Here is a 25,529-nt window from a genome sequence, read left to right as displayed (position 1 = left end):
CGTCCCCCCAGACCGCAGCGGCGTGGATCCTCCCCCACACACTTCTAAAAAAAATCCCTCCCGCTCCTCCGCCACCGCCTCCGCATCGCGTTCACGCGGCCCGCGCCGCCGCCGCCGATGATGGCCGCCGCCTCCCTCCTCGAGGCCACGCGCCTCCTGTCCTCCCCGCTCCCGCGCCCGCGCCCGCCAATTCTCCCGCCCCGCCGCGGCCTCCGCCTCCTCCTCAGGCCCGCGCGCCTCCCCGCCCTCCGCGCCCACCGCGGCCTCCCGCCTCCCGCCGCGGGGCAGGAGGAGGAAGGCGAGCCGGCGCGGACCCAGCCGCTCCTCGCCCTCGACGCGCTCAGGAGGTCCGTGCTCGACGCGCTCGCGGCGCTCAAGCGGCCCGCGCTCGCGCTCCTCCTGGCCGGCGCGCTGCTTGCCGCGGCGTCGTCCGCCGGGCCGCACGCAGCGGCGCTGGCCGCCTCGGGCGGGCGCGTCGGCGGGTCCGCCTTCTCCTCGCGCTCCTCTTCGCCCCCATCCTACGGGTACAGCGCGCCGGCGCCCAGGGGCGGGTACACGTCCGCGCCCTTCTACTCGCCCTCGCCCTTTGTCTCCTTCGGCCCGGCCGTCGGCATCGGCTTTGGGGGCTCCGGGTTCCTCGTGGCACTCATGGGCTTCGCTGCGTTCCTCTACCTCGCCGGGTTCCTGTCCGATTCGTCCGGCAATGGCAGTGTGCTCACCGAGGCGCAGAAGACCACCGTCCTCAAGCTACAGGTAGGTTCCCCCGATTATTATTTGGGGGGATAAGATCATATTAGAGACATTACCGTGGAGCCAATTTACGTAACAACTTCATAGTTTAGCGGGCAAATTGGCAAATGAAATGTGGGCTACTGTTTAATTGTAAGAAAAATGATGTGCGTCTTACTCTTTCATCCAACTCTTGCACGATCCGCACATAATAACAGACTATCATTTCCTAATTTCGTGCACTTCATTTTAACGTGTTGATTTAAGCCACTGCTTAAATGCAATCTAATTAGGCTTGCCCAGTGGCCAGTGCACTGGATTCGTGGTTTAGAAGGCCAGAATTCATATTTCAGACTATTTTTATGTATTGCTGTCTCGTGTATATTTTTTAGCTTATTTTATCTACTGAAGCTTGACCAATTAGTTTGTAGTGTTGCTTTTTAGATCATGATAGACATCAATACCCAAAGCACGTAGATGTACAAAAATTGGCAGATGATCTGCTTGCTTAGTTTCTTTATTAGTAGTATACATACCAAATAAGATCATGATATACATTTATACATGATTTTTGCCAAATAAGATCTATTAATTTCGTTATTAGTAGTACATACCAAATTTTCGAAACAACATTCTGGTGCACAAATAAGTCAATGTGGCAAACAGAGGAATCCACTGATAACTTTCTAATATAGTTAACATTTGTTTGTAGGTTGGCTTGCTGGGCATGGCCCGGTCATTTCAGAAGGAGCTTGATCAAATAGCTGAGAAAGCAGATACATCTACCCCGGCTGGGTTGAGCTATGTGTTAACAGGTAAAACAAAATCATACATGTTGCTACATTTTACTTCTGAAGTTATGGTGATGTAAGTAGGAGTAAAATACAGGCAATAGAGCAGTTGATGTTACCACAAACTAGCTTGGCTCACATATTAGAGAAAAAGGAGAAATTGGATATGGCACGCTCTGGTCGACTCGTCCGTGATAAGTACCATGTTGATACATGGGCTTGGGTTGATTCTCATTGTGAAACAGGATCCCTACGGATTTATAGCAGATCCCTTTCTGGTCATCTGTTGTATGGCCCAATTATTTTATAATAGCATAGTTCCTTGCATCTTCCGTTTTTTTATATTGGAATTCGAAGTAATATACTGCTTTACTTAAAGTGTTTTTCTGTGTTGACCTTCTGTTCTGATGTGTTTTGCCTCCTTCCTTTATTGGTTGGATCTTTTCCACCTTGGATTGTTGGTAACAATCACTTACATACTTTGATGGACACAATTTGTATGTGAGGGAAATTTGTCGGTTGCTGTGTGCTTGCATCCTTCTGTATGTTGCATTAGTCCCTTTTTTTCAATATCTCATTTTGGCAATGATGCATGTCACCTTCTACAGAATCATTACTCTTGATTGATGTTTTGGAGTATGTGTATGTCTTTTAGACTGGCATTAAATCATGCATCATGGTTTCTTCTGAAATGAATTATGTAAATCTTTTATTTTGTAAGACTTATGTCCATTTCGCTGTTGCCATGAAAACATGCTAACTATTTAATTGTTGGTATGCTGTTTTATAGAGACAACTTTGGCATTGCTTCGGCATCCAGATTGCTGTATCTCAGCTTACTCAACGGTAACCATACTTTTTGCTTCAATTATACTAGTTAGCTTGTTTAAAAGATTGTTTCATCTCTTGCTTCCAAATGTTTAATCACTGAAATGATGTAACTCTGCGATTTTTCCTGTAATGTAATGTTATGCACACTTTCCAAGAAAAAAGTGCAAAACAACGTTTTCATATATGTTCACATTTCATCAATTCGGAGACTTCTTTTTTATGTTGTTAGTAATATCAATGTTCCATACATGAGCACCATATCATGTCTTTAGTAGCAAGGTCATATTGGTTCGAATTCAGTAAGTTTTATGTTCCAATTTCTTTTTTAAAATCTCGATTATTGTTCTACAGGTGGATGTGAAACGAAGTATGGACGATGGGGAGAAACGTTTCAATCAACTATCTATTGAGGAGAGGGGCAAGTTTGACGAAGAGACGCTCGTGAATGTGAACAGCATCAAGAGGAATAATGCAGGCAGCCAAAGATCAAGTGGTTTTAGCAATGAGTACATTGTGGTATGTAGCCAAATGGCACCAGGCTTATTATATCATTCAACAGTGTGTGATTTATCCAGCATTATTAGCCTATTCATTTTAACCTTCTTCGTAAACTTTGCTGAGACACTTCACGATGCCTATTGTCATTCATGAATTCAATTTTTTTAATAAAAACATGGGGCCTTATGATTTCCAGTGTGTATAGGCTTGAGTGATTAAGTGTTTCTGATTAGCTGCTTTGCTAGTATTTACTCACCAGATGATATCTAAGCCTTTTTGTTTCATATTTGTAGATAACCATACTGGTTGCTGCTGAGGGAGTACATAAGCTACCTGCTATAAATAGCAGCAATGACTTGAAGACAGCTCTACAAAAGCTTGGTTCCATACCATCAAGAAAAATACTGGTATTCCTTGCTTGTTTACTTTCTCTCTTGTTCTGTCATCAGCTTAAATTATAATCCTACGATCCCTACTCATGACTCATGAGTCATTCCATGTTGATTGCATTGGGATAAAAAAAAAAAGTAAAATAGTGTGAACCAGCAGCAACCTTGTTGCAGTCACCAACATCTACAGTTCTGTAAAGTTCTGTTTGCTCCAAAAGTTCATCCAGCTTGTCCCAAAAATGGTTTGCTAATCCATTTCTGTTGCATGAGGCTGCAAATCCAGTCAGCAAATCAATGGCATATTGTAGTGGCATTTAGTACATCTTGCTAGATTACAAAGCACTTAGTGCAAGCAAGTTGGAATAGGTTAGAGACAGAACCAACAAGAGCCTCATGAATTCACTAAAAAAAAGGCTAAATAAGAATAAAAACAAGCGGGGGAAAGAAGTGAACGAACCAACATGTTGCTAGCCTACTTTCTTATAAACTATATATAGATGATTGTCTGCATTTGTTTGTATGCTACGACAATGATGTCTGACATTTGTGTAATTTTCACTACAGGCAGTCGAGGTCCTATGGACTCCACAAAATGAGAACGACACATTGTCAGAACGGGAGCTCCTTGAAGATTACCCGCTTTTAAGGCCTCTATAGAAGGAAAAAGGTTGCAGATTGTGGATCCCTGCGAGGAAAGAACAAATTGTAGATTCAGTTTTGGCGGTTTCCGTATTAACTATAGTCTATAGCACAGATCTTGTATTTGTAAAGAAAAATACAATTTGTAATTGACGTCACTGTTAGCAGGCAACATGAAAGTTGGAACATGTAGCGCACCGCAGTGCAATTTTATGTCTAGACTCGTTCAGTGTTCCTGACACAATACCACACAAGTTTGTAAATAGGTCGTCCTCCTGAAAGAACATTTGAGTCTGCATTTGCGTTCTGCTAATGTGAACTGCAAGACTAAAAAGTTCAGATTAAGAAACATGGATGTTTTTTGTTCAAAAAACAGAGATTTGACGAAACCTTTCAGTTCAGCTAACCTCCATGGTCCACGGTCTCCGGTATCCAAGATTGACAGTGCGTGACATTGTTGTCAGGCCCCACCACCACTCTTTCTGTGGAAATAATATATTATTGTGTTTGCTTGGCTTATCAGCCAACTAGCCAGCAGTATTGTTTTCTCATACTAAATCAACATCAGCCACCAGCTAGTCAGCAGTACTGTTCTCTCATAATAAATGAATACCAGCCATCAACCACAATCAAACGAACACAACCATAACGCACTCGTACCATAACTCATCGTGGTCTCCCGCCAATTGTCAGGCTGACACAACCATAACGTACTCGTACCGTTGCTGGCCTCATCTAACACGCCAAATCGCCAACACCTGATTTCAGTCTGAACACCAAATTCGCCACACATTTTGTTTGTTAAACAAACAAGGTCCGTAACAACCCGATCAATCGTCAACGAGTTGAGCTGGACTGGCACTAGAATTTCCTGATGTGGTAGGAACCGGCAGCTCACCAGCATCTACCAACTCGTTCAACCTCCATGGCAGATCACTCCTATAAAAGCCACACCACCACAAGCCCAAAAGCAAACACAACACGGGGCCAGCAGACCCGCGCATCAGCCAGTAGCAACACCCGTTTGGCCATTTCCAAGGAGTACTTTCTTGGCAAGCTGACCGATCGCGGGAGCAAGTAGCAACTCCAAGCAAAGAAAAATGGCAGCGAGGGCGGCGCCGTTCTGGCTCCTGGCCGCGGCGCTGGTCGCGGCGGCGTCCGCGCAGTCCTCCGGCTCCGGCGGCGGCGGCGACTGCACGTCGGCGCTGGTGAGCCTGTCCCCGTGCATGGACTACATCAGCGGCAACGGCACGTCGGCGCCCAGCGCCTCGTGCTGCTCGCAGCTCAAGGCCGTGGTGCAGTCCAAGCCGCAGTGCCTCTGTGCCGCGATCGGCGGCGACGCCTCCTCCTCCCTCGGCGGCGTTGAGATCGACCGGTCGCGCGCGCTCGGCCTCCCCGCCGCCTGCAACGTCCAGACCCCGCCCGCCAGCCGGTGCAACGCCGGTAAGCGCCCGCGCCCTCCGGCCGGGGAGAGAAACTGCTCGTCGGCGGCTGATCGCTCTGCTTCTTTTTTTTCCCCCTCTCTCGCTCGCTCGTTGCTGAACGGCCGGAAACGGAACTAACTCTTGGTCTGCAGGGTCGTCGGGCGGCGGGTCGAAGGCGACGCCGTCCCTGCCATCTGGCGCCGCGGCGCTCCGGGGGCCGGCGGGTCTCGTGCTCGGCCTCGCCGTGGCTGCGGCGCTCTACGCCGCGTCTGCTGCGTGATGCGCGAAGCGTGGCGATTCAGGACGCATTGCGTCGTGTAAACTTTCGTTTCAGCAGCATTCGGGGAGGAGGATTTTGAGTGTTGTGTGTGCCTCTATGGATTCGTGCCATTGGTTGTTGATTCCGCCATTCCGGGGTCATAATAAATTTGCTGATAATGTGGCATGTTCATTTGATGATCTGTCTTGGTCTGGTCAACCCAAACTCATCGCGAATTCTTTTTTTTTCAAGGACATCGCGAATTCATTCGACAAGCTGATTCGTAGTCGCAAATTTGTTAGGATGCAGTCCTCGATCCTCCGTGTCAGGTCAAATGCTGATTCGCCGTCCTCCATCGTGTAAAGCAAAAATTTTGCAGTATTGACTGCATTAGGTGTGTTAATTGGTGACCTTTAGATGCGTCTTCAATTTTATTTAATTTAAAATTTTGTACTAGTTCTCTAAAATAAAATCTTCATTTAAAAAATTAGTACAAAATTTTAAATTAAAGAGAATTGGAGGTGCACCTAAGAGTCACCAATTTATACCATTAGACTACATAATTCTTTTTTACAATTTTTTTCTATCATTTTTTTAAAGATGGAACAACGAAGGATGCCACCGGTGCTAGCCTCGTCTAAGGAATATGGAGGAGCGAACAACAGCCTATATGTAGCACAGTTTCTGGACGCGCGACAGCAAATACGCTCATAATTCAACAGCTCATTCTCCTTGCCCAATTACAACCTTGTGTTTCATCTGCTCCTGGCCTCGGACCATGAAGGAGCCACTGGCCTCTTGTAGCTCGCCCCGATTTTCCGTAGAAGGGATTAGGACCCAGGAACGTCGAGTAAGAACGGGACACGTAGCGGCAACACGCCAAAAAAACAGATGGGAACAACACGAAACGCATGAGGCAGAAGCCAGCACGGGTGCGTTTCGCTTCAGCTTGAGCTTCAGGCCAGGCAGCTACACACCCAACCAAGCAAGAGGAAAAATGGCTCCTCTTGGCAGAGCAAGAGCGGCGGCGGCGCCTCGGTGGCTCCTGGCCGCGGTCTCGCTGCTCGTTGCGGCGGTGGCGGCAGCGCGGCCCGGCGCCGGAGTGTGCACGTCGGCGCTGGTCAGCCTGTCGCCGTGCGTCGACTACATGGGCGGCAACGAGGCGACGGCGCTCGCACGGTGCTGCTCGCAGCTCAGGTCCGTGTCGCGGTCGAGACCACAGTGCCTCTGCGCCGCGCTCCGCGTCGACCGGACGCGCGAGCTGAGCCTCACCGCGGCGTGCGGCGTCCAGACATGGGGACTGCGCGTCGGTTGCAGTGATCATCAGTGAAGGTTCGGCAAGTAGCATGGTAGATTTTTCAGTGAATGCGTTGTGTATAACCGGACTTGGCACAGATTCAGTTTATTCAGAAACCAGAACAAGCGCACAGACAGGTACACAGCATTGTAAGGGAGAAAAACTACCTTGTACTCGGCGAAGACATGAAAAGTGCAGAAACAACAGAGTTACACGTCTGGGCTAAAATTGATAAAAACAGTTCTGGGACCCCAAAGTATCTTGTGATTACATAGTAGCAGCGCTGAGAAACAATTAACAATATGCGAGCTCCAACGAGTTCACGCCTCAAGCGGCAACTGTAGTTGCTGCAGCTCCCGCTGATGCTGATGCGTTGTCGCCGACGAGCTCACGCCTCGCATACTCCCTCGCCCCATCCTTATCCACGATCTTGATTACAAAGTTCTGAGGCGCAACGACCAACCTCAGACGGATCTCCTTGATGCACTTGTCAACAAGATCTACTGCTTCCTCAACAGTCATGTCCGGGTGGTACAGCTTGTCCATTAGCGACAAACAGAAGTAGGAGCCATACCCAAAAGCACCCTTGTCAATCTTGTGCAAGGTTGCAATGTAGTCGATGTAGTACAAGGAAGCACCAACATCCTTATCATAACCACCAAGTATAACGTTGACCATGTATGGATTCTGAGGGGAAAACATGAAACATTTGTCAGGGGAGAAGAACGTGTAGAATCTCAATGAATAGGGCATGATAAAGTAGCAGATAAAATGATGAAAAAGGTGTTTAATTAAAGTAGTCCTTATAAATACAAAACAAACAAGAGTTCGTGGGCTGCAAATTGTTTATGAATGAAACAAAAAATGGAGGGATATGCAGCACACTTCATGGCTGCAGCAAGTATTAAAAGACTTCCGTTCAAAATTACGTATTAAAAGACTTTATCTGTGCTACAATACTGAAGGAGGATGAGAAAGTCCACCAGATAAGCCAAGATCTCTACTCGCTTGTTACCCTCACAAGAATATGGCAAATAACTAACTGGAACTCCTAAAATGAAAACTGCCCAGTGCTCCCTTAAAGTAATATATGGCACTTAGACTTAGCACAAGTATACTGAAATATCACTACACAAATATTTGTCTAGAAATTAACATTAGTAGCCAAAATAGTTCCAGCTCCATCTGTAGATACAGTGAAGCATCATTGATCAAGTTTATGCTGTACGGTTGCAACTATACTATGAGTTCATCTTAGCAATCATCTATAGAATGTTGAATTGATTGACAGGAACAGCACAAAAAACATAAATGTATCATCTCAAGAATGGAAACACAAAAAACACAATAAATAAGCAATGGTCGATCTGAAACCACAGAATAAATTTACAGCAAATGCATCTACTGGAGCTCCATAAACATGAACCTGCCACTGGAGAACTGCAAATATGTCGGGAAATGAAAAGAAGCAAATATATTTTACTTTGATTTTATCCTTAAGACTTATTTGAGTATGCCACAAGATAATTAAGATACACCAAACGAATGGAAGACATATCACAATGCAATGATGTGATGCTATAATTTTACTGTTCTGGATTAAATACTACAATACTAGCGCGATATCAGTGATGTCAAGGAATAGAGTAAATATAGCATGAATACGATTTCCATGGCCCAAGACTTTTGTAAGAAGTCCAAATCACACAATTGTGCTACAGTTTAAACAATAGGAATCTCCACACAAATTAGTTCAAACAGAACATTTACTGAACAGCATAGTGCTACCTGATTCTATGAGCAAATCTTAATGCAAACATCACATATTTCCCCCTAAAACAACACAAATGGTATGGCCTTGAACTATCTTGAAGCATTAAAAAGACAATTTTTATACGCCTGCATGTGTCAATTTACAAAATGTTTAGATCTGCAAGTGGCGTCAATTCATTGGGAGCTGGCATGCGATGTTCCTTTTGAAACTAGAACATGTTAGGTTCTTACTAAACATTAGTCAAGATTAGAGCTGAACCAGTTCATTCACTAAAGAAAATGAGTGGGCTACTTACAATGTACTCAACTTTACATGAGAAATCCTGCAGGCATATATCTCTTTCGCTAGCGATGTAACCCCTGTTTCAGTTCGCCATAATTCATCAATCAAAACACCTATGCCACTGGCTTAAATCATCTCCGTTTCACCCAGTCAAATTTGATCCGTAATCACCAGCAAGCAGTAATCTCCATCCAATCGAACTATGGGACATCCAAATCGGCCATACAAGAGACTATACCTAACCCTAATCCAACCCGGATTGACCCTTCTGCGCTCTAAAAATTCGATTGCAGGCAAACACAGTAGCACAGACAGAGGAATAGGATTAATTCGGGTCCGTACCTTCCGGAGGGCTGTGGCGAGCTCACCGCGGGTGAAGTTGGCGGTGGCGGCGGTGGAGAGCGGGGTGGTGTTGCGGAACTGGTACAGGTGGAGGTTCTTCTGTATGTACTCCGTGAATTGCACCCTGCGCCAAGCGAAACACCGCGATCAGGACCCCCACAGAAACCCAGCCAGATCGGGATCAGATCGCGCGCGCTCGCGCAAAACCCTAGAAAAAGGTAGCGTGTAATCGACGGACCGGCCGCCGAACGGACGGATCGGCGAGGGCGGAAGACCTACCGGTCGCCGGGCTCCCCCGAGGCGCCCATCAGCTTGTGCGAGTCGAGGACCATCACCTTGTCCTCGTCCGTCTTGTGGACGAGGATGCTCTGCACGGCGGAGGTGTCCGCCGCCACCACCGCGAAGTCGCGGCCGACCACGCCCAGGACGCACTCCATTGCTTGGGCTGCTGGGCTGGATTCCTCTCTAGTGCTCCGATGCTGCGCGAGGTGTGAGAGAAACGGGTACCGTGGCGACGAGGAAAGGGCGACGGCGTCGTGTATATAGGTAGGGCCGCAGGGGGAGGAATCCGAAAGAGTTCGGGAAGAGTGAACCCGAGTTCGTCTTGGGGTAGAAGAAAGAAGAAGGGAAATGGAGACGGAAAGGCCCAAAGGGGGTCGATGGTGTTCGGACTTTGTTGGGCTGGGCCTTCTTCCGTTATCTTGAGCGGTTTTTTCATTTTTATATTTTTTAAAAATTAAAATTTCAAAATTATATGTCCGTTTTCAAATATTTCAAAAATATACCCCGGTCGCCCTCCCATAGGGCGACAGGCCCAAAGTGTAATTTTTTTCTTCAAATTTGCAACGAAGTCCCTGGAGAGAAAAAAAAACGGGGGGGACCTGTCGCCCCCCAACGGGCGACAGGGGCCTGTCGCCCACCCCTCGGGCGACAGGCCCCCCCTTTTTTTCCAGGGACTTTTATTTTTCCAGGGACCTATTTTGAGCTATTCGAGCGTGTATTCGTCATCATCGTCGGCAAGATCTCGGCCGCTAACTCCTACCGCACGTAACTTGTCCTTCATTAAATCACGGGAAAAAATCGCAAGAACTTCCCTTATTTCACGAGCATTATGGAACCCACAAACATAATAAGTTCACATCAATAATATCTATAAAAACAAATGACAAGTAACCTACCACAATCATAAACATCGGATACAAATAAGCGGTCCACAGCTATCTCATTACAAATAAACATCATATACATCTAACCACCCCTAGGGTGTCGGACCCTCTTAGCCCTCTGCTGGGCACGGACATGTCCCTCGGAGTAGGTGAGAACATCCGGAGACCTCACCTGTCGCTCAGGACGCGCAAGGGGCTGCGGTGTCTGCTGCTGAGAGATCCCAAGTGGTGCTCCTCCTAGCTGTGAATACCCCAAGACACCGGGGTCACCTTGCGCGGCAGGCTCTTCTGGACTCAAGCTGTCGAAGTCGTCTAAGGTGAATGTCTCGTTATCTGGTCGAAAGGAGGAAGAAGAAGGTCCGGCGCCCGCATCGGGGTAGAATCCTACGCAAAAAATGTGGATGTTAGCGTACGCTCGTATATTTCGTAATGACATGTAGAAACCGAAATACGAAACATAAATTAACCTGTGTACGCCGGTATCTGTGGCCCCGGTACCATCCCTGGATACGGTCCGCCAACTGGTGCTGTCCCTCTAAACATTCCAGTATGGCCGAATGCAGTAGCTGGATCGTATCCTGTATGTGATATTAGTAAATATGTAGGAACACTTGATGTAATTTTAAAGAGATATGTACGTTACCTACACTTGGGAAGAACTGCGACGTCGGCCCGTGCATGGTCGACGGACACGGGAACGACGACGAGGCCTGAGACGACTCGTGGCTGTCTTCGTACTGCACACGGCTTCCGAAGTTGTGCGCTACCTGACGCAACTGATCACGCTGCCTCGACCATGCCTCTGTCTGCTCAAACTGGGTCATTGGGGATCCGGCACGTACCCTCGTCAGGTAAGTCGAGCAGTCCGTCTCCATCATGTTGCAAAGGCGAAGCTGCATCAATTCAATAAAATTACAAACACATTAATTATCTTATGAATATGATTATATATATATGCAAATATGATCAAGAGACTCACCGCGCCTGCTAGTGCCTCCACGTGGTGCCGGCCATAGCCATCCTGAGGCCTCGCCTGGTGTGGCTGCGGGTGAGTGTCAACAAAAACCAGACGAGCCCGAGTCCGGGGTAAGTACCAGGTGAGGTAAGCCCTAAAGGAACTGTCTGTGTGTGGTCCTGTTGGATGGACCAAGAGCTCGTCTGCCTGTTCCCATTGGTCCACCCACGGCTGGATCTTGGTGAGCCAATCATCAGAGCACGGCAAGCCACTCCTTGACAACCTACAAAGTGGATTACGAAGAATCGTTAGATTCGACACGAATGTATGAGCCAAGTTCATTCATAATTACCTGTGGTCCTGGCGACTGACACGCTCCAACGCGGTGGGCACCGGAAACTCCTAGCGCTGCCCAAACTGTCTCCTGACTCTCCAGGGGCAATATGCCTCAACCGCGATGTCATAAACCAGGACGGCGGAAGTAAGCCACAGGCTCGCATTCGCGGAGCAGTGCGAAGACAGGCCTGCTGGTGCACGTCTAGCCACAGCCTCTGGGCTGTAAGGCTCCCAGATAACGTCCTCGGGCGTCAGCATGTCGAGCTCCGAAACAAACTCAGGATATGCGCGTCTAACCCGCGCATGTGCCCAGGACCTCTGCATTCCGAATAAGTAAAATTAAAATTGCGCTAATACATCATGTAACAATGAATAACAAAATTAGATTTGATACGAACGTACCTGACGCCAGATCCAGATAGTTCCCATAGTGGGCCTCTCGTCCTCCTCGACGCCGTACATGCCTCCGTGGTAAGGCTCGTGGCTGACAAAGGGCCGACCAACGGCTAGCCTCTCGTACGACCAAAACTGTAGCAGTAGTGGGCACCCTGACAGGATAGCGTTCCCATGTGTCTTCATGCAGCCGTCACAGAGTCCACGGTAAGTGGCTGCAAGTACCGCCTCACCCCAGCTGTAGGGCGGTACGTCCTCGTCCCCATCCGCAATCTCCCGTGCATACGGAAGGAGAATCCTATCGACCGAGTTGCCATGAGTGTTGTTGAACATGATGTAACCAAACAACCAAAGTAGGTACGCCTCCAGCGATCTGGTCACACTGTACTCGTCGGCATCCGCAGCCAAAAGGGCAGGCTGCATAAACAATTAAGATTAATGGTTTCAACTATCAATGGAACATGTGAATTGTAACAATTAAATTTATATTTGGAATGAATACGTACTGTAAAATGTAGGAACCAGGTCTTCGAAGGACCTGCTGCTCGCGGGTGCGGGTTGATCGGACCTGCTTCTTCCACGCGGTCAACCAGGGCAAAACGGGCCTCCAGCTCATCCTTCCATGAGGCCGCCACCACACGCGGACCTACAGCCTCCCCGACGATAGGGAGGCCGAGGAGGTAGGCCACGTCCTGCAGCGTAGGAGTCATCTCCCCACACGGGAGGTGGAACGTGTGTGTCTCCGGCCTCCATCTGTCAACGAGCGCCGTCAGGAGGGATCGGTCGAGCTGAATAGGCCCAACCTCGACAAGACGGCTCAGAGTCAGTAGGCCGGCCTCACGTAACCTGCAAAAAAACCAAAAATGTCGAAACAAAGGAATACTGGCGAATACATAAGTCATAAACAATAATATTTCATTACATACCGGTCACACCAATCGTGGTGTATAGAGATCGCCTCGCCGGGTGGACGAGGACATAGCACCTCTAGGGCTCGGTGCTCAACAGCTGCAAAGTAAGACCTGTGGCTCGAGTCGATCACTGGGTCTAGCAAGGAGTCCATCTCCATACCTGCATTCAAAAATATATGAGAACACATAGGTAAATATATATTTCATACAAACTGGACACATAAATACAATAATACTTCATTACATACCTGCCATATTTCATTACTACATATTACAAATAATGAAATACAATTGTGGATCATGACACCGAATGCCTTCCACGAGTAATTCTCGCTGATGCTCGTCTGAACGTAGGAGGTGCTCCATCTCTGGGATTTCCGGAAGGACCGACGTCAGCAGCATCGTGAAGTGCATTCTGAGGACACTTCTTGTAGTTGTGACTCAATGATCCACATTGGCTGCAACGCTTTTGTGCCTTGCTTGCTTCCGACTCGTCCATACCATTCCGAATACGACGTGTCTGATGGCGGCCTTTGCCTTTCTTAGTGGCTGGATCAGGAATAAACATCTTATTCTCATTATCCTGAGTGAAAGGCCCCACAATTCCAATCCCGTATACCTCATGTCCCCATGTGGATACAGCTGCTTCCTTGCTGAAATACGGTGAAACAAATAGTCCTGGCTGTAACGCAGACTCTGCACATGCCGCAATGAGATAGGAGCATGGCATATGCAATAACTTAGGCTTCATGCAGGAGCAGAATGCTTTGCCATCAACTGTAATCAAACTCTCCTGTACCACTATATCTCTACGGATACCACGACCACTTCTATCCTTACATAGAACCTCAAATCTATGCTCCATTGTACCTGTGGATATGACGCGGTGCAGTTTGGCCTTTTCAATCTTCTCTTGCATATATTGTGTCACTCTTTTGCAAAACTGAATTTGGGGGTTGCTGATGTTTATGCTTGCAGCCGTGTAACGCTCTCTGAAATACTTCATGCACCCATACATGATGAACTCAACAATTCCCACAAGTGGAAAGGCACGACAAGAACGCATAACCATATTGAAACACTCTGCATGGTTCGTTGTCTGAATACCATACCGTATTCCGTTGGTATCATAAAGGAATGACCATTTCTCCTTAGGTGCACCTCGAATCCAGTGTGAAAATGGCTTCTCAATTGAATCCCTAGCCTCTGCAGCCTGACTCGTGCCTGCTCCTGATGCCCTTACCTTCACTAGCTCTGCAGTCAACTGATCAAGCATCTGCCATAATGCATTGAATTTTCTCTGTTGATTTTGGGTGCACAACCTCTTAAACAGGTTCTTAAGATCCTTGTTCTTGAAGTGTTCATAGAAGTTTGCACCCATATGTCTAATGCACCACCTGTTTTGGACATCAGGCCATAATGGAGGCGTTGTCGCAGTTCCACGTTGCAATTTCAGTATTGATTGCAGGATACCTGCATGCCTATCACTAATAAGGCACACATCTGGACGTGCAGCAACAACATGATTCTTCACTCGTTCAAGGAACCAATACCAACTGTCTATGTTCTCATTCTCAACAAATGCAAATGCGAGCGGAACAATTTGGTTGTTGCAATCTACACCGATTGCGGTGAGTATCTGACCTTTATACCTTCCAGTCAAAAATGTGCCATCAATGCAGATCACCGGAAGACAAAACTGAAATGCTCTAACAGAAGCACCTATGCAAAAGAAGGCTCGTTGCATAATTCTTTGTCCCCTAGTCACGGCTGGTAAAAGGTATGTGTGGCAGAACCGCCTAAATTATCCCGACTCAAGTGCGTAAACCATCACCATAAAGGCAACATTGGCTTAAACGCACTTCAAACGGAACAATTTTTGGTCTGTCGGGTAACGTCCCGATACAACCACCGATTCTCGGATCGAACAAGCATACCCCGCACGAAGGCGAGTCCAGAGATATTACAACCACAATTTTTACAACACAGGCATAGTAATGATTACAACCCAGTTAAAAACATTATTACAAGGCCAACTTAAATAAAACAGTTATACAATTTGTGAAAATAAGTTCAGAGTCTAAACAGCGGAAGATGAAACACGATGACTACAACACGTCGCAAAAGTATACCAAACTAGCCCAAGTATGGTATCACTCGTCATAGTCATTGCCGGCCGAAGACGTATCCCATTCTACGGACCAGCCAGGAGGCAAAGAGCAAGGATAGGTTAAGCTAGCGATCTGATCCTCAAAACACATACCTGAAAAAGAGTTTCAACAGCAAGGCTGAGTATTCTAATACTCAGCAAGACTTAACCGACAACGGGTATAAGTAGCCCACCTTAGCTAGACTATGCAAAGCTTTGTAAGGCTCTGGTTTTCCTTTGCTGAAAAGCAATAAAGAGTAGGTCCTTACTTTCAAGTTTTAGCTTCAAGATTCTAGTTGATTAACCATTCTATGTAAGCATCTACTATCCAATCATGGTGGAACTTCTAAGCAAACATCAAGATTAATAAGAATATTGTTGCTCTTATTACTCTGTGTGGCAAAGAGATCAAGCAGTCTCATTTCATCGTGAGAGGCGGACGATTCTGAATCGAAATTCAACCTTGCAAGGGTAACCTAGCACACACGTCTGGAATACCGTCGGGTCATTACCAAACAACCGTTAACCTTTCTTTCCGGCTTGTGGATAGTGCCACTCTCCCCGACTACAGGGCTCCAAGGCCGAACCTTGTCCCTAGAAGTCGTAATGTTGCGCAACATAAAATAAAACCTATCCCTAAGAGAGAGTGGGAGGTATATCCACTCCCCGGTCCAATCGGCTACTAGGCTTGCCGCGTATCATATTTACGGCATGTGACTAGTACTTTCAAAAACTTAACCAGCACTACCACACACCGCGACCTTAGCAAGTTCATCAACACAGACGGGGTCTCACATAGGGTCATGATATCGAACACAACCCCGTCCGTCGTCCTTATATTGATAACAGAACGTAAACAAGCAATTCCTATAAAGCTCGCGAGTGACAGGCAATCACTCGACTTTTACCGGTCCTATAAGCTTAGAAAATATTCGAACTCAGGTCTAGTGTTCAGTACATAGGTTCCTAGGATCATGCATCTAGGGTTTCAATTCAACTCCTATGAACTGTAAATGCACAAGTAAAATAATACAGTAAATGATATTAATTTGAATTATAGGTTATGTCCGGGGCTTGCCTTCTCGGTAGTTGCTAACTATTTCAGCGCTAGGCTCTTCCAAACTTTGGTTCGGGGCTTCAGTTAGTTCCGCAGTGTTTACTTGAGCTTCGAGATCACCTCCGTCAGACTCCGGAATCAACTCGTACGTCCCGTCCAACAAAGTAGTCGTATCTATATGTAATGCAAGAACAATATTATAAACACACATGGGCAATCGTTTATAGAGTAGTTAAATAACAAATTTAACTACACAAGGCATCATGATCAACAGCACAAAAGAAGTTAACTAACTTCATAAAATGAGTGGTGGTGATTTCCTATCAATTAAGTCATGGTTTGTAAATAAATCAACAACTCAGAGTACAAATAGTAATAATTTCTACCAAAATTACCCTAAACAGAACATGAACAAATTAATCTACCCTGTAAAAATCATGCCAAGACATGTAACCATTTAATCACAATAAATCATTTATGCAGGCAACACCTAATACAAGCTCGAATTATACAGATCAAACTAGAGCAGATCAGAAGCTCAAAATTTAACATGAGATCTACACAGGGATGATCTAGCTACTATGAATTTTTCATGATTTTATCTACACGGAATTAATTCAGATAAATTAAACAAAACAGACACCAGTTTAACAAGATTCAATTTTAACTCCTGTTCTAGCCATGAACTGAAGCTTAAACTTCCTGGACAAGCTAAGCTACTCAAAAAGAACATGCCAAAATAAAATCATGATTTATTACTAACAGAAACTATTTACCATAAATAAAGTGTACTAAACAAAGATTAAAACAAATAAATAGCTACACAAGAGAACTGACCATGAAATTTTTATAGCAAAGCTAGTGTTACATGAGTAAACTACCACCAAAATTTCATAGCAATATCAGCTTTCAAGCATCAGATAAGAAAAAGACTAAACATCTAGTATTTATTTATCTAGTGACACAAAACCATTTATACAGCAAAAACTTGCAACTTAAGCCTAACATATTATGGTTCTACTGCATAGAGCTCTTCAAAAGGATTCCAAAACATCAAGATTTGCTATTTTACGAATTTTCTATGAATTGATCTAGAATTTCAAAGTTCACTGAAAAATATTACAAAGCAGTCCCTAAGGCACTATTGCAATGAGTCACTGACATCGCAGACAGCCCCCTGGGTTTTCTCAAATTCAAGCACGCGGTCCTTGGGTCGGGTCAGAGAGGGGAGGCGAGGTTTGACCGGCCGTTTCCCGGCGAGGGGCTCACCGGCGGCGAGGGTGGAGGGGTGTGTGAGCCTCACGGGTGCAAGGCGCACCTCTAGGTGGCCTAGGGTTGCGGGGAGAGACTCGGAAGCGGCGGCTCGGCGGAGCAGGGCGGGTCGGCGGCGGAGGCGAGCGACGGCGAGGGTGCTCCGGTGAGGATTGGGCGAGGGGAAACGGTCTGGGAGTTGCGCGAGGGTGAGGCGCGGCTAATGGTGGGGGCTGTAGGGGTAGAGCGGGTCTGGGGTGGCGGCTCCGCGGCGGGGTGAGCTCGCCGGCGTTCCAACGGGGCGGCGGTGGTGTTCTGCGGTGTGGGAGCGAGGGGAGAGGAAATGGACGAGCGAAATCGACCTCTGGGGTTTAAGTAGTGCTTAAGCGCTCGCTAGAAGAGGGCGGCATGCTCTGCAGCGGCCGTTCCACGGCGGCATCGCGGTGGCGGCCGTCGGGGAGATTCTGGGCGCGGCGGGGGTGCGTGGCGAGGGGTGGAGGCTCCAGCGCGAGGCAACAGGAGGGGGAGGAGCTCGCCCGCGACGCGTGGGAGCCAGCGCACGGCGAATTAATGGCCGGGAAGGCCGGGAAGGCGCTCCACGGCGGTGACGGGCGGCGCTGTCGGCGGCGAGAGAGAAAACAGAGCAGGGGGGTGGAGGTGGAAGAAAAGGTTCGTTTTGCAATTACCAAAAGTTCCAGGGACCCCACTGTAAAACAGCGATAACTTTTAAACCAAAGGTCAAATGAAAAAGTGCCCAACATGAAAGTTGTTCAATTTTTCAAGAGCTACAACTTTGATGTTGTGCAAAAATTTATTTGACCAAAGAATAGAGAGCTAAATTTGAAAACACAAGAGGGATTTTAAACTCTAGGAATTTTGTCTTTTTCAATGCAAAATCACTTCAAAAGTAGACTTACAAGCAAAATGACTACCATGCATTAAATGCACTGAAATTTTGCACAAACACCCTCCTCTAAAACTATAATTGCTCAACCTATTCAACACAACTGCAGAAAGGACCTTGCATAAAATCATAATTACACATATACCCTTTCATAATTACAAAAAGATCCTTTTTAAGCATTTCAAGCACATGATGCATAGTAAACATACATAATTACTGTGCAGACACCTAATTAAATTACTGTGCAAACACCCGGGGTGTTACAGTATGTGTCATAAAAGCTTTCAGGATTTCTAGCAGCAACCTGGGATAACATACGAGGTAGGTTATCATATGATGCCTCGTATGTGCCGAACCGCATCTCGAACACCCTTTGTTTAGCCCGCCATGCCTTCAAATAACTGATGGTGTACTGGTAAGTCTGCTCAATGTGTCGAACAATCATTTTTGGCTCATAATTTAGGTTGTCCATAATAAACCCATACATTTGCTTTGCAACAAAGTCGCATGATATATTGCGATGCGAGGGAAGAACTTCTGACAGCAAACAAGTGTGCTCTGTGACAATGGAACATTTCCAGTTTGACTTCCATTTTCCCTTGAATGCATGTACTCGCCATGGACATCCAGCATTCACACACTTCACCTCATATTCTTTACTGCCAGACTTTACGACTCTGAATTCTCGTTTCAATGAGATTGCCCATAGTCTCACAGCATCTTTTACGGCTTCAATGTTTGGATATGTTGCACCTTGCACTACCTCATTCCCTCTGTACTCCCACTCCTGATTTCGTACATCTTCTGCGACATGACTGCCAAAACCATGTTCTTTCCACTCTTTTGGCAATGAGTACTGCTCGTCATCAGATGAGTCCTCATATTCTTCCATCTCTATTGCGGTTTGGTCTTCTTCCTCCATCTCGTCCACAATGCTATGTATCCTCTCTCCCTCATCAGCAAGGCCCTGTGGTCCCATGTTTTGGTTCTCTGTCTCTTCTGACTCATCTTGCTCAACATAATTGGTCTCTCTTCGAATACTCGGAGTTCCTTGATTTGCACAATGTTGGATTTCATTTTGTGTCTTCTTTCGGATTTGAACAAGAATGGCCAGATGCCACCCACGCTCTAGAGCTGCTTGCATGTACTTCTGCCAGTCATCAGTGCTGTGTATCATCATTAATTCCCATAATTCACTTTCTACCTCCCAATTAACAAGAGACTGGACAGTGATCACATGTGTCAACGGATCAACATGGAACCCACGCTGCAGCCACTTACATATGGAACCAAAACTCCTTTCCAGAGGTTTATCTATGCCGCTAGATGTGCGCTTAAAGGCAGAAAGATCTACTCCATTTGGCCCATACATAACATTGTATTCACCATAAAATACTTGAAACTGCATCTTGCTCGACATATCTGTATATCACATAATACTTATCGAGTTATACTCTTTACTTCACTACCTTATTCAATAATCCGTAAAAACTAAGTATGAAATTCAATTACAACGTATAAGTATTCATAACTACGTGATGACACTCAAATTCTATACTGCATAAATGGTTCTACTAATTTTCTAAACTAATTTACTACTACGTAACTAACTAAAGTATCATTGAACTCCTACTTAAATGGTTCTACTATAGCACTAATTAAATCAAATTACTCATATTAAAATACGTAGTACTTAAATATAATAATATTTAAACTAAATGTACTAACCTGCAGATCACAAGTGCTGAATCCGGCAGGGCTTCGCCGCTTTCCTTCTCCTCACTCCTCTCTTTTTTTCTGGATTTTTGGTGGAATTTTCGGGCTCAAATGAGGAGGGAAGGGGAGGGCTTGAGCTTATATAGGGGGGGGTACCCCCGGTCGCCCGGGGGGGGGCCGACAGGCCCCCTGCCGCGCCCGTGGGCTGGGCCCAGCGACGGTCGCCCGTGAGCTGGGCGACAGGCCCCTGTCGCCCCCCCCCCAACGGGCGAAGGGTTTTTTTTTTATTTCCAGGGACCTTATTGCGAATTTGAAAAAAAAAAACACATAAGGCCTGTCGCCCTATGGGGGGCGACCGGGGGGTATTTTTGAAATATTTCAAAACGGACATATATTTTTGAAATTTTAATTTTTAAAAAATATAAAAATGAAAAAACTTCTTATCTTGACAGGCTGGCTGCTTGCTGCGTGGCGGGCTGGGCCTTCTTCTGATGACCTGACAGAGTGACAGCTGTACGTTTTTGTAATCGCAAAAAAAAAAGGCTGTACGTTTTTGTTTTTCTCGGAAGCAGTATTTTGTTTAGGTGAAATTGTGCAATAAAAAAGACTCCACCTTGCCATTGCCTAGCCCACCGATGCATTGGCCCCAACACCGACGCGGAGGAGACAAGCGAACGGCCGCCTCACGGGGCACAGGAATGATCTTTGTACGATTCAATTACTTTGCCGTGAGGAGTTAGAGGCCGTGTGAAAACATCTCCAGTGGCTCTTGAACGTAGAATGTTATATTTTTGCAAGGAAATTACAGCATTGTTCCATATTCAGTTATATTGAAAATGAAAAAGTAGCCGAGGGAAACTTTCAAGTAGCCATCCGACCGGAACCGAAGGAAACTTAAGTAGCCGCTTACCGCAACTTCAGGAAAAGAACAAACGAATCATCAGTAACTTGTCTTTACCATCGCATCACCCATTACAAAATTCTACATACAACCGCCTAACGCGGCGCCTTGGAATTTGTCGTGAGATACATGGATGATATGTATGAACATTTCTGTGCAAGTTACAATCACCTAATCTAAACACACGGCACGGAGAAATTACCTTAGTCACAGCAGACACAGCAACGTGATGTGCAACGGGGAACCTCCATCCGCAACGCTTCCCCCATCCGCAACACTTCCAAGGATCCAATCCATGCTGCATCGTCGGCTCAGTGCTGCTTGATTCATGTAAAGAATACGCATGCCCCGATATGCAGCGGAAGGTTAACTGCTTGCTATCAAAATTATCTTAAGACGTGTGCTGCTATGTATCTACTCAATCACAAGGTTGTCAAGAAGAGGACGTTCCAGATGTGCATTACCGCCCAGCAGTCTGCCATTCAGCAAGCCCCTGTGGATCAAAATAACACATTTCATTTAATGAGTGCGAATGAATCTAGTGCTGCAAAAAACACAATTGGAACTTTTCCCAAATTCTTTGCTCTAGCGTGTCAAGAACATCTAACCATAAATCTTGTTGCTGATGAAATATTATGAGAGGTTCACCACCAAGAGGCTTCCAAATGCAATACCAAAGTTCACCACTAATTATTATATAAAAAATTCACTACTAATAGCAGCCCGGTATTTTAAACCTCAGTGTTGAAGCAAATGCAAACAGAATATAAGTTCCTTGTGGCCATGTACAGGTTTGCAGATGTAGACAATATTTGGGGGGCAGGAGGAACATCAAAACCTTACACTCGTCGATTGGAGCTCCGTCATCGCAGTATTGCCATCCTCCTGAAACACCATAACACTTGGAAGAGAGTCCAGATAAAGAAAATATATATTTCTCAACAAAACTAAAAGTATAGCTTATCACCTCAAGTAATAAATCTTTTCTGGTTATCAATCCTACAACACGAGAAGGCCTAGGAACAACAAATATATGTCTCAATCCAAGCTGGCGGAAGAGATTGTACACCTGAAATCATTGATACTAACAATTACTACATAATCATCTCAATGAAAAGGAAGTATATTTCAAAAGTAAAGCATGATTTACCTTCGCCAATGACATGTCTTCTGGCACTATGTATGGTGAAGGATTTAAAAATGGGGCAAGATCCAAATATAACCCTAGTTCATCCTCAGTCAAATGAATATCATCAATCGATTTCCCTTTACTTGATGCTGGTTTAACGAAGTCACTAAAATTATGCCTAAGTAACAGCAAAAACATTAAATTATTTCCAGAGAAAAGTGTATTGAATATGCTATTCTGGCTTATGGATAGATAAACACAAACCTGTTCAGTACACCTGGCCCACAAGGGAAAGGACTGTTCTGGAAATCTACTTTAGCTTGTAGAAGTACCAGTAAGTGGCTGCAGCAAGAGGATGACAAGGTCAGTATATTTATTACACAGTATAATAGCTCTCCTTACTGCCCCCTACGCTCATCTTGTAGACATACGACCCATTGATCTAGGTCTTGTTCACAGAATGCAATTGTGAAATCACTAGTTCTCTAATGTTTAGTACAATGACATGAATCAGAGCACGCAGCTTGTATATTACCTACAAAGTATGAGACCTATGACTAGTGATTCGCCATTCTGCCCACGGTCAACAACCTAAACCAAGAATAGAAGACCAAAAATGAATTAGTGAAAATCGAGTGAAAACTTTGTTTTAACAACTGTTGAGGAAACTTACAGGAAAACCATTATGCTTGTTGGTTCGCAAAACAGAGACAATGTCAATTACTCTTGAAACACGAGGTAGACAGACAACCTGACATAGGTGACAAAAGATTGGATGCATTAGAACTCAGAATAATACTGATACATGGTAATTTCCAAGGTCCACTTAGATAGCTCAATAGAGTACAAAGCTTCATAACCTTTTGATTCTTGCAGCCATCCTTTGCATTCATATTTCTCATAACCTGTTTAGGCCTGGAGTCCAGTAAAGGGATGCCCCTTAGTCGGGCTTGCTCCTCATATAACCCTTCATTAAAGAAGTCACCAACAGCCTACATAGAGAGAAGATATGGCTCGGTAGAATAGTAGATTGATTAACCAAGGTACAAAGGTGTACAATATATATAGGCAAGGAGGTACTAGGGTTTATAGAATCAGCACCCAATCAAGGAGATCCTTGCCTATTACGGATATCATCTACCATACAACCTGACGGCTGCTGGGCTGCTAAGCCCATGCGCCTAGCCCATCTAGGCCTGCTACAAATATAGTCTAACACGCCCCCGCAGTCTGATCGTCAGCCACTGCACACGTTCAGTCTTCAGACTGGACCTGAACTCCGTGAACAAAGAAGAAGGCAGGCCTTTGGTGAAGATATCCGCGTACTGCGACGAAAGCGGAACATGAAGAACTCGGAGATCACCAACTGCAACCCGCTCCCGAACGAAGTGAAGATCAATCTCGATGTGTTTCGTGCGCTGATGCTGAACAGGGTTGAAAGTCATGTAGACAGCACTGATATTATCACAATATACCAGTGTAGCGCGGCGAAGAGGGGCACGAAGCTCCTGAAGGAGCTGGCGCAGCCAAGTAGCCTCAGCAACTCCATTGGCCACAGCGCGATACTCAGCCTCCGCACTGGACCTCGAGACAGACGACTGGCGCTTAGAGGACCAGGAGATGAGGTTGTCACCGAGAAACACAGCATAGCCCGATGTGGACTTGCGCGTATCTGGACAGCCGACCCAATCAGCATCAGTGTAGACAACAAGATCCGAAGAGGTGGATGGTCGCAACAAGAGGCCCAAATCAAGAGTGCCCTGGAGATAGCGCAGGATGCGCTTCAGAGCCACCAAGTGAGGCTCCCGTGGATCATGCATGTGCAGACAGACCTGCTGGACAGCATAAGCAATATCTGGCCGAGTGAACGTTAGGTACTGCAAGGCACCAGCAAGACTCCGATAATCTGAGGCATCAGCCACTGGCGCACCGCGATCAGCAGCAACCTTCGGATTTGTGTCGACTGGAGTAGAACACGGCTTGCACTTTGACATCTTGGCACGCTCCAGAATATCTAGCATGAACCGCCGCTGGGAAAGAAGGCCCTGGCCACACCGCTGAACTCGCATACCCAGAAAGTGATGTAGTTCCCCAAGGTCCTCCATAGAGAATTCTTGCTGGAGGGCCGAAATAATCCGCCGAAGAAAACCCGGTGATGAGGCTGTGAGCACAATATCATCAACATACAGAATCAGATAAGCTGTGTCTGAGCCGTGCTGATAGACAAAGAGCGACGTATCCGACTTGGCTTCAACAAATCCGAGAGAGAGCAAGTGTGTAGCGAACCGACTGTACCAAGCACGAGGAGCCTGCTTCAACCCGTAGAAAGACTTGTTGAGACGGCAAACAAACTCTGGATAGGTGGAATCCTCGAAACCAAACGGCTGTACACAATAGACTGTCTCCTCCAAGGTGCCGTGAAGAAAAGCATTCTTCACATCAAGCTAATGAATAGGCCACTGACGAGAGAGAGCCAAAGAGAGCACTGTCCACACTATAGCAGGCTTCACAACCGGGTCTCACCGAAATCCACGCCAGGCCGCTGGGTGAAACCCCGAAGAACCTAGCGAGCCTTATACCTCTCCAGGGACCCGTCGGCGGTGAACTTTTGCTTTAAGACCCACTTGCCCGTCACCACGTTAGCCTGCGAAGGACGTGGAACGAGCTCCCAGGTGTGGTTCTTCATGAGAGTAGCATGTTCTTCCTCCATAGCAGCACGCCAATTGGGATCGGCCAGTGCGCTATGGAAGGTCTTCGGGATCGGAGACAGCGGAGCGGCGTGATATGTCGAAGGGACGCGGAAGCCCGACTTAGCCCGTGTGGCCATTGGGTGCTGGTTGGTCACGAGGGGGACAGCAACAGCACCCTTCGGCAGGGGCACGGGCGCAGCACTGGCCGGGGGCGCAGCACTGGCCGGTGGCGCCGTAGAGGTGGCCGAGGTCGATGCCGCGGCGGGACGGGGCCGGTGCGTGTAGACTTGGGTGATGGCGCGCTCCGGAGGCGCCTAGGCAGCAGGCGCCGGCTATTGGGGCAGTGGCGCGAAGCCAGGCGGAGGGCCGCGCGAGACGGCGGGAGAGCCCTGCGCATCACCAGGTGAAAAAGTCAGTTCCGCACGTGGCTGTGCGGAGAAGAGGTCCGTCCTGGGGGCCGCACGTGGCTGTGTGGGCGAGGAGACGACGCCCAGCACGGGCGAGGGCGCGTCCGCGGGCGAGGAATCAGCTGGGAGCGCATCATGCGCTGCTGGACCAGCTGAATCACCATCAGGCGCAGCCGCACGTGGCTGTGCGGAGGAGGAACCTGCAGCGGGAAACTTGGGCACAACACCAATAGGTGCTGGCACAAAGTCAGTAGCATCCAAAAACTCAAAATCCACCGCAGAGGGAGAGGAACCATGCTCAGCATAGGG

At 46.8% G+C, this 25,529-nt stretch overlaps 5 protein-coding genes across 7 annotated transcripts; 3 read left to right on the top strand and 2 right to left on the bottom strand.

Annotated features, from left to right (window-relative positions):
* On the top strand, positions 1-4,226 carry LOC120690972. The gene is made up of 6 exons (XM_039973911.1): positions 1-753; positions 1,442-1,544; positions 2,311-2,366; positions 2,703-2,867; positions 3,143-3,256; positions 3,803-4,226. The coding sequence occupies exons 1-6, from the start codon at positions 118-120 to the stop codon at positions 3,893-3,895; spliced, it is 1,167 nt and encodes a 388-aa protein (XP_039829845.1). The 5' UTR covers positions 1-117; the 3' UTR covers positions 3,896-4,226.
* A 622-nt stretch (positions 4,227-4,848) lies between these two features.
* On the top strand, positions 4,849-5,762 carry LOC120687296 (non-specific lipid transfer protein GPI-anchored 5-like). Its single transcript, XM_039969280.1, has 2 exons — positions 4,849-5,320; positions 5,454-5,762. The coding sequence occupies exons 1-2, from the start codon at positions 4,978-4,980 to the stop codon at positions 5,579-5,581; spliced, it is 471 nt and encodes a 156-aa protein (XP_039825214.1). The 5' UTR covers positions 4,849-4,977; the 3' UTR covers positions 5,582-5,762.
* Positions 5,763-6,557: 795 nt separating this feature from the next.
* Positions 6,558-6,890, top strand: LOC120688712 (non-specific lipid transfer protein GPI-anchored 15-like). Its single transcript, XM_039971097.1, has one exon. It carries the CDS (start codon positions 6,558-6,560, stop codon positions 6,888-6,890), a length of 333 nt encoding a protein of 110 aa, XP_039827031.1.
* A 114-nt stretch (positions 6,891-7,004) lies between these two features.
* Positions 7,005-9,868, bottom strand: LOC120690885 (proteasome subunit beta type-2). The gene is made up of 3 exons (XM_039973754.1): positions 9,535-9,868; positions 9,256-9,379; positions 7,005-7,544 (listed from the first exon to the last, which is right to left on the bottom strand). The coding sequence occupies exons 1-3, from the start codon at positions 9,690-9,692 to the stop codon at positions 7,185-7,187; spliced, it is 642 nt and encodes a 213-aa protein (XP_039829688.1). The 5' UTR covers positions 9,693-9,868; the 3' UTR covers positions 7,005-7,184.
* Positions 9,869-21,013: 11,145 nt separating this feature from the next.
* Positions 21,014-23,171, bottom strand: LOC120688026 (chloride channel protein CLC-d-like). Of its 3 annotated transcripts, XR_005680947.1 has the most exons (9): positions 22,984-23,171; positions 22,797-22,874; positions 22,659-22,714; positions 22,388-22,465; positions 22,145-22,301; positions 21,962-22,063; positions 21,833-21,879; positions 21,292-21,487; positions 21,014-21,245 (listed from the first exon to the last, which is right to left on the bottom strand). XR_005680947.1 is itself a non-coding variant. In XM_039970148.1 (8 exons), the coding sequence occupies exons 1-8, from the start codon at positions 23,023-23,025 to the stop codon at positions 21,409-21,411; spliced, it is 639 nt and encodes a 212-aa protein (XP_039826082.1). In that variant the 5' UTR covers positions 23,026-23,171; the 3' UTR covers positions 21,014-21,408. The 3 variants fall into 3 exon arrangements, 2 of the variants coding, with proteins under 2 accessions (XP_039826082.1, XP_039826084.1); XM_039970148.1 differs by having other exon boundaries at positions 21,014-21,487; XM_039970150.1 differs by having other exon boundaries at positions 21,014-21,487; positions 21,838-21,879.
* Between the last annotated feature and the right edge of the window lie 2,358 nt (positions 23,172-25,529).

Source organism: Panicum virgatum, chromosome 9N (genome assembly GCF_016808335.1).
Source record: "Panicum virgatum strain AP13 chromosome 9N, P.virgatum_v5, whole genome shotgun sequence".
NCBI lineage: Eukaryota > Viridiplantae > Streptophyta > Magnoliopsida > Poales > Poaceae > Panicum > Panicum virgatum.
This window is presented reverse-complemented; position numbering and strand designations above follow the sequence as displayed.

What these genes read in the sequence shown, in the direction of transcription:
- LOC120690972 (XM_039973911.1), top strand. Translation starts at nt 118, where the DNA reads ATGATGGCCGCCGCCTCCCTCCTCGAGGCCACGCGCCTCCTGTCCTCC. An exon ending in GTATCTCAGCTTACTCAACG is followed by an intron (nt 2,367 to 2,702) that starts GTAACCATACTT and finishes ATTGTTCTACAG; the next exon opens with GTGGATGTGAAACGAAGTAT. An exon ending in TACCATCAAGAAAAATACTG is followed by an intron (nt 3,257 to 3,802) that starts GTATTCCTTGCT and finishes TTTTCACTACAG; the next exon opens with GCAGTCGAGGTCCTATGGAC.
- LOC120687296 (XM_039969280.1), top strand. Translation starts at nt 4,978, where the DNA reads ATGGCAGCGAGGGCGGCGCCGTTCTGGCTCCTGGCCGCGGCGCTGGTC. An exon ending in CGCCAGCCGGTGCAACGCCG is followed by an intron (nt 5,321 to 5,453) that starts GTAAGCGCCCGC and finishes CTTGGTCTGCAG; the next exon opens with GGTCGTCGGGCGGCGGGTCG.
- LOC120688712 (XM_039971097.1), top strand. Translation starts at nt 6,558, where the DNA reads ATGGCTCCTCTTGGCAGAGCAAGAGCGGCGGCGGCGCCTCGGTGGCTC.
- LOC120690885 (XM_039973754.1), bottom strand. Translation starts at nt 9,692, where the DNA reads ATGGAGTGCGTCCTGGGCGTGGTCGGCCGCGACTTCGCGGTGGTGGCG. An exon ending in TCGGGGGAGCCCGGCGACCG is followed by an intron (nt 9,380 to 9,534) that starts GTAGGTCTTCCG and finishes CGCTTGGCGCAG; the next exon opens with GGTGCAATTCACGGAGTACA. An exon ending in TCGCCACAGCCCTCCGGAAG is followed by an intron (nt 7,545 to 9,255) that starts GTACGGACCCGA and finishes TTTTCCCCTCAG; the next exon opens with AATCCATACATGGTCAACGT.
- LOC120688026 (XM_039970148.1), bottom strand. Translation starts at nt 23,025, where the DNA reads ATGAGAAATATGAATGCAAAGGATGGCTGCAAGAATCAAAAG. An exon ending in GGGCCAGGTGTACTGAACAG is followed by an intron (nt 22,302 to 22,387) that starts GTTTGTGTTTAT and finishes GCTGTTACTTAG; the next exon opens with GCATAATTTTAGTGACTTCG. An exon ending in AAGACATGTCATTGGCGAAG is followed by an intron (nt 22,064 to 22,144) that starts GTAAATCATGCT and finishes CAATGATTTCAG; the next exon opens with GTGTACAATCTCTTCCGCCA.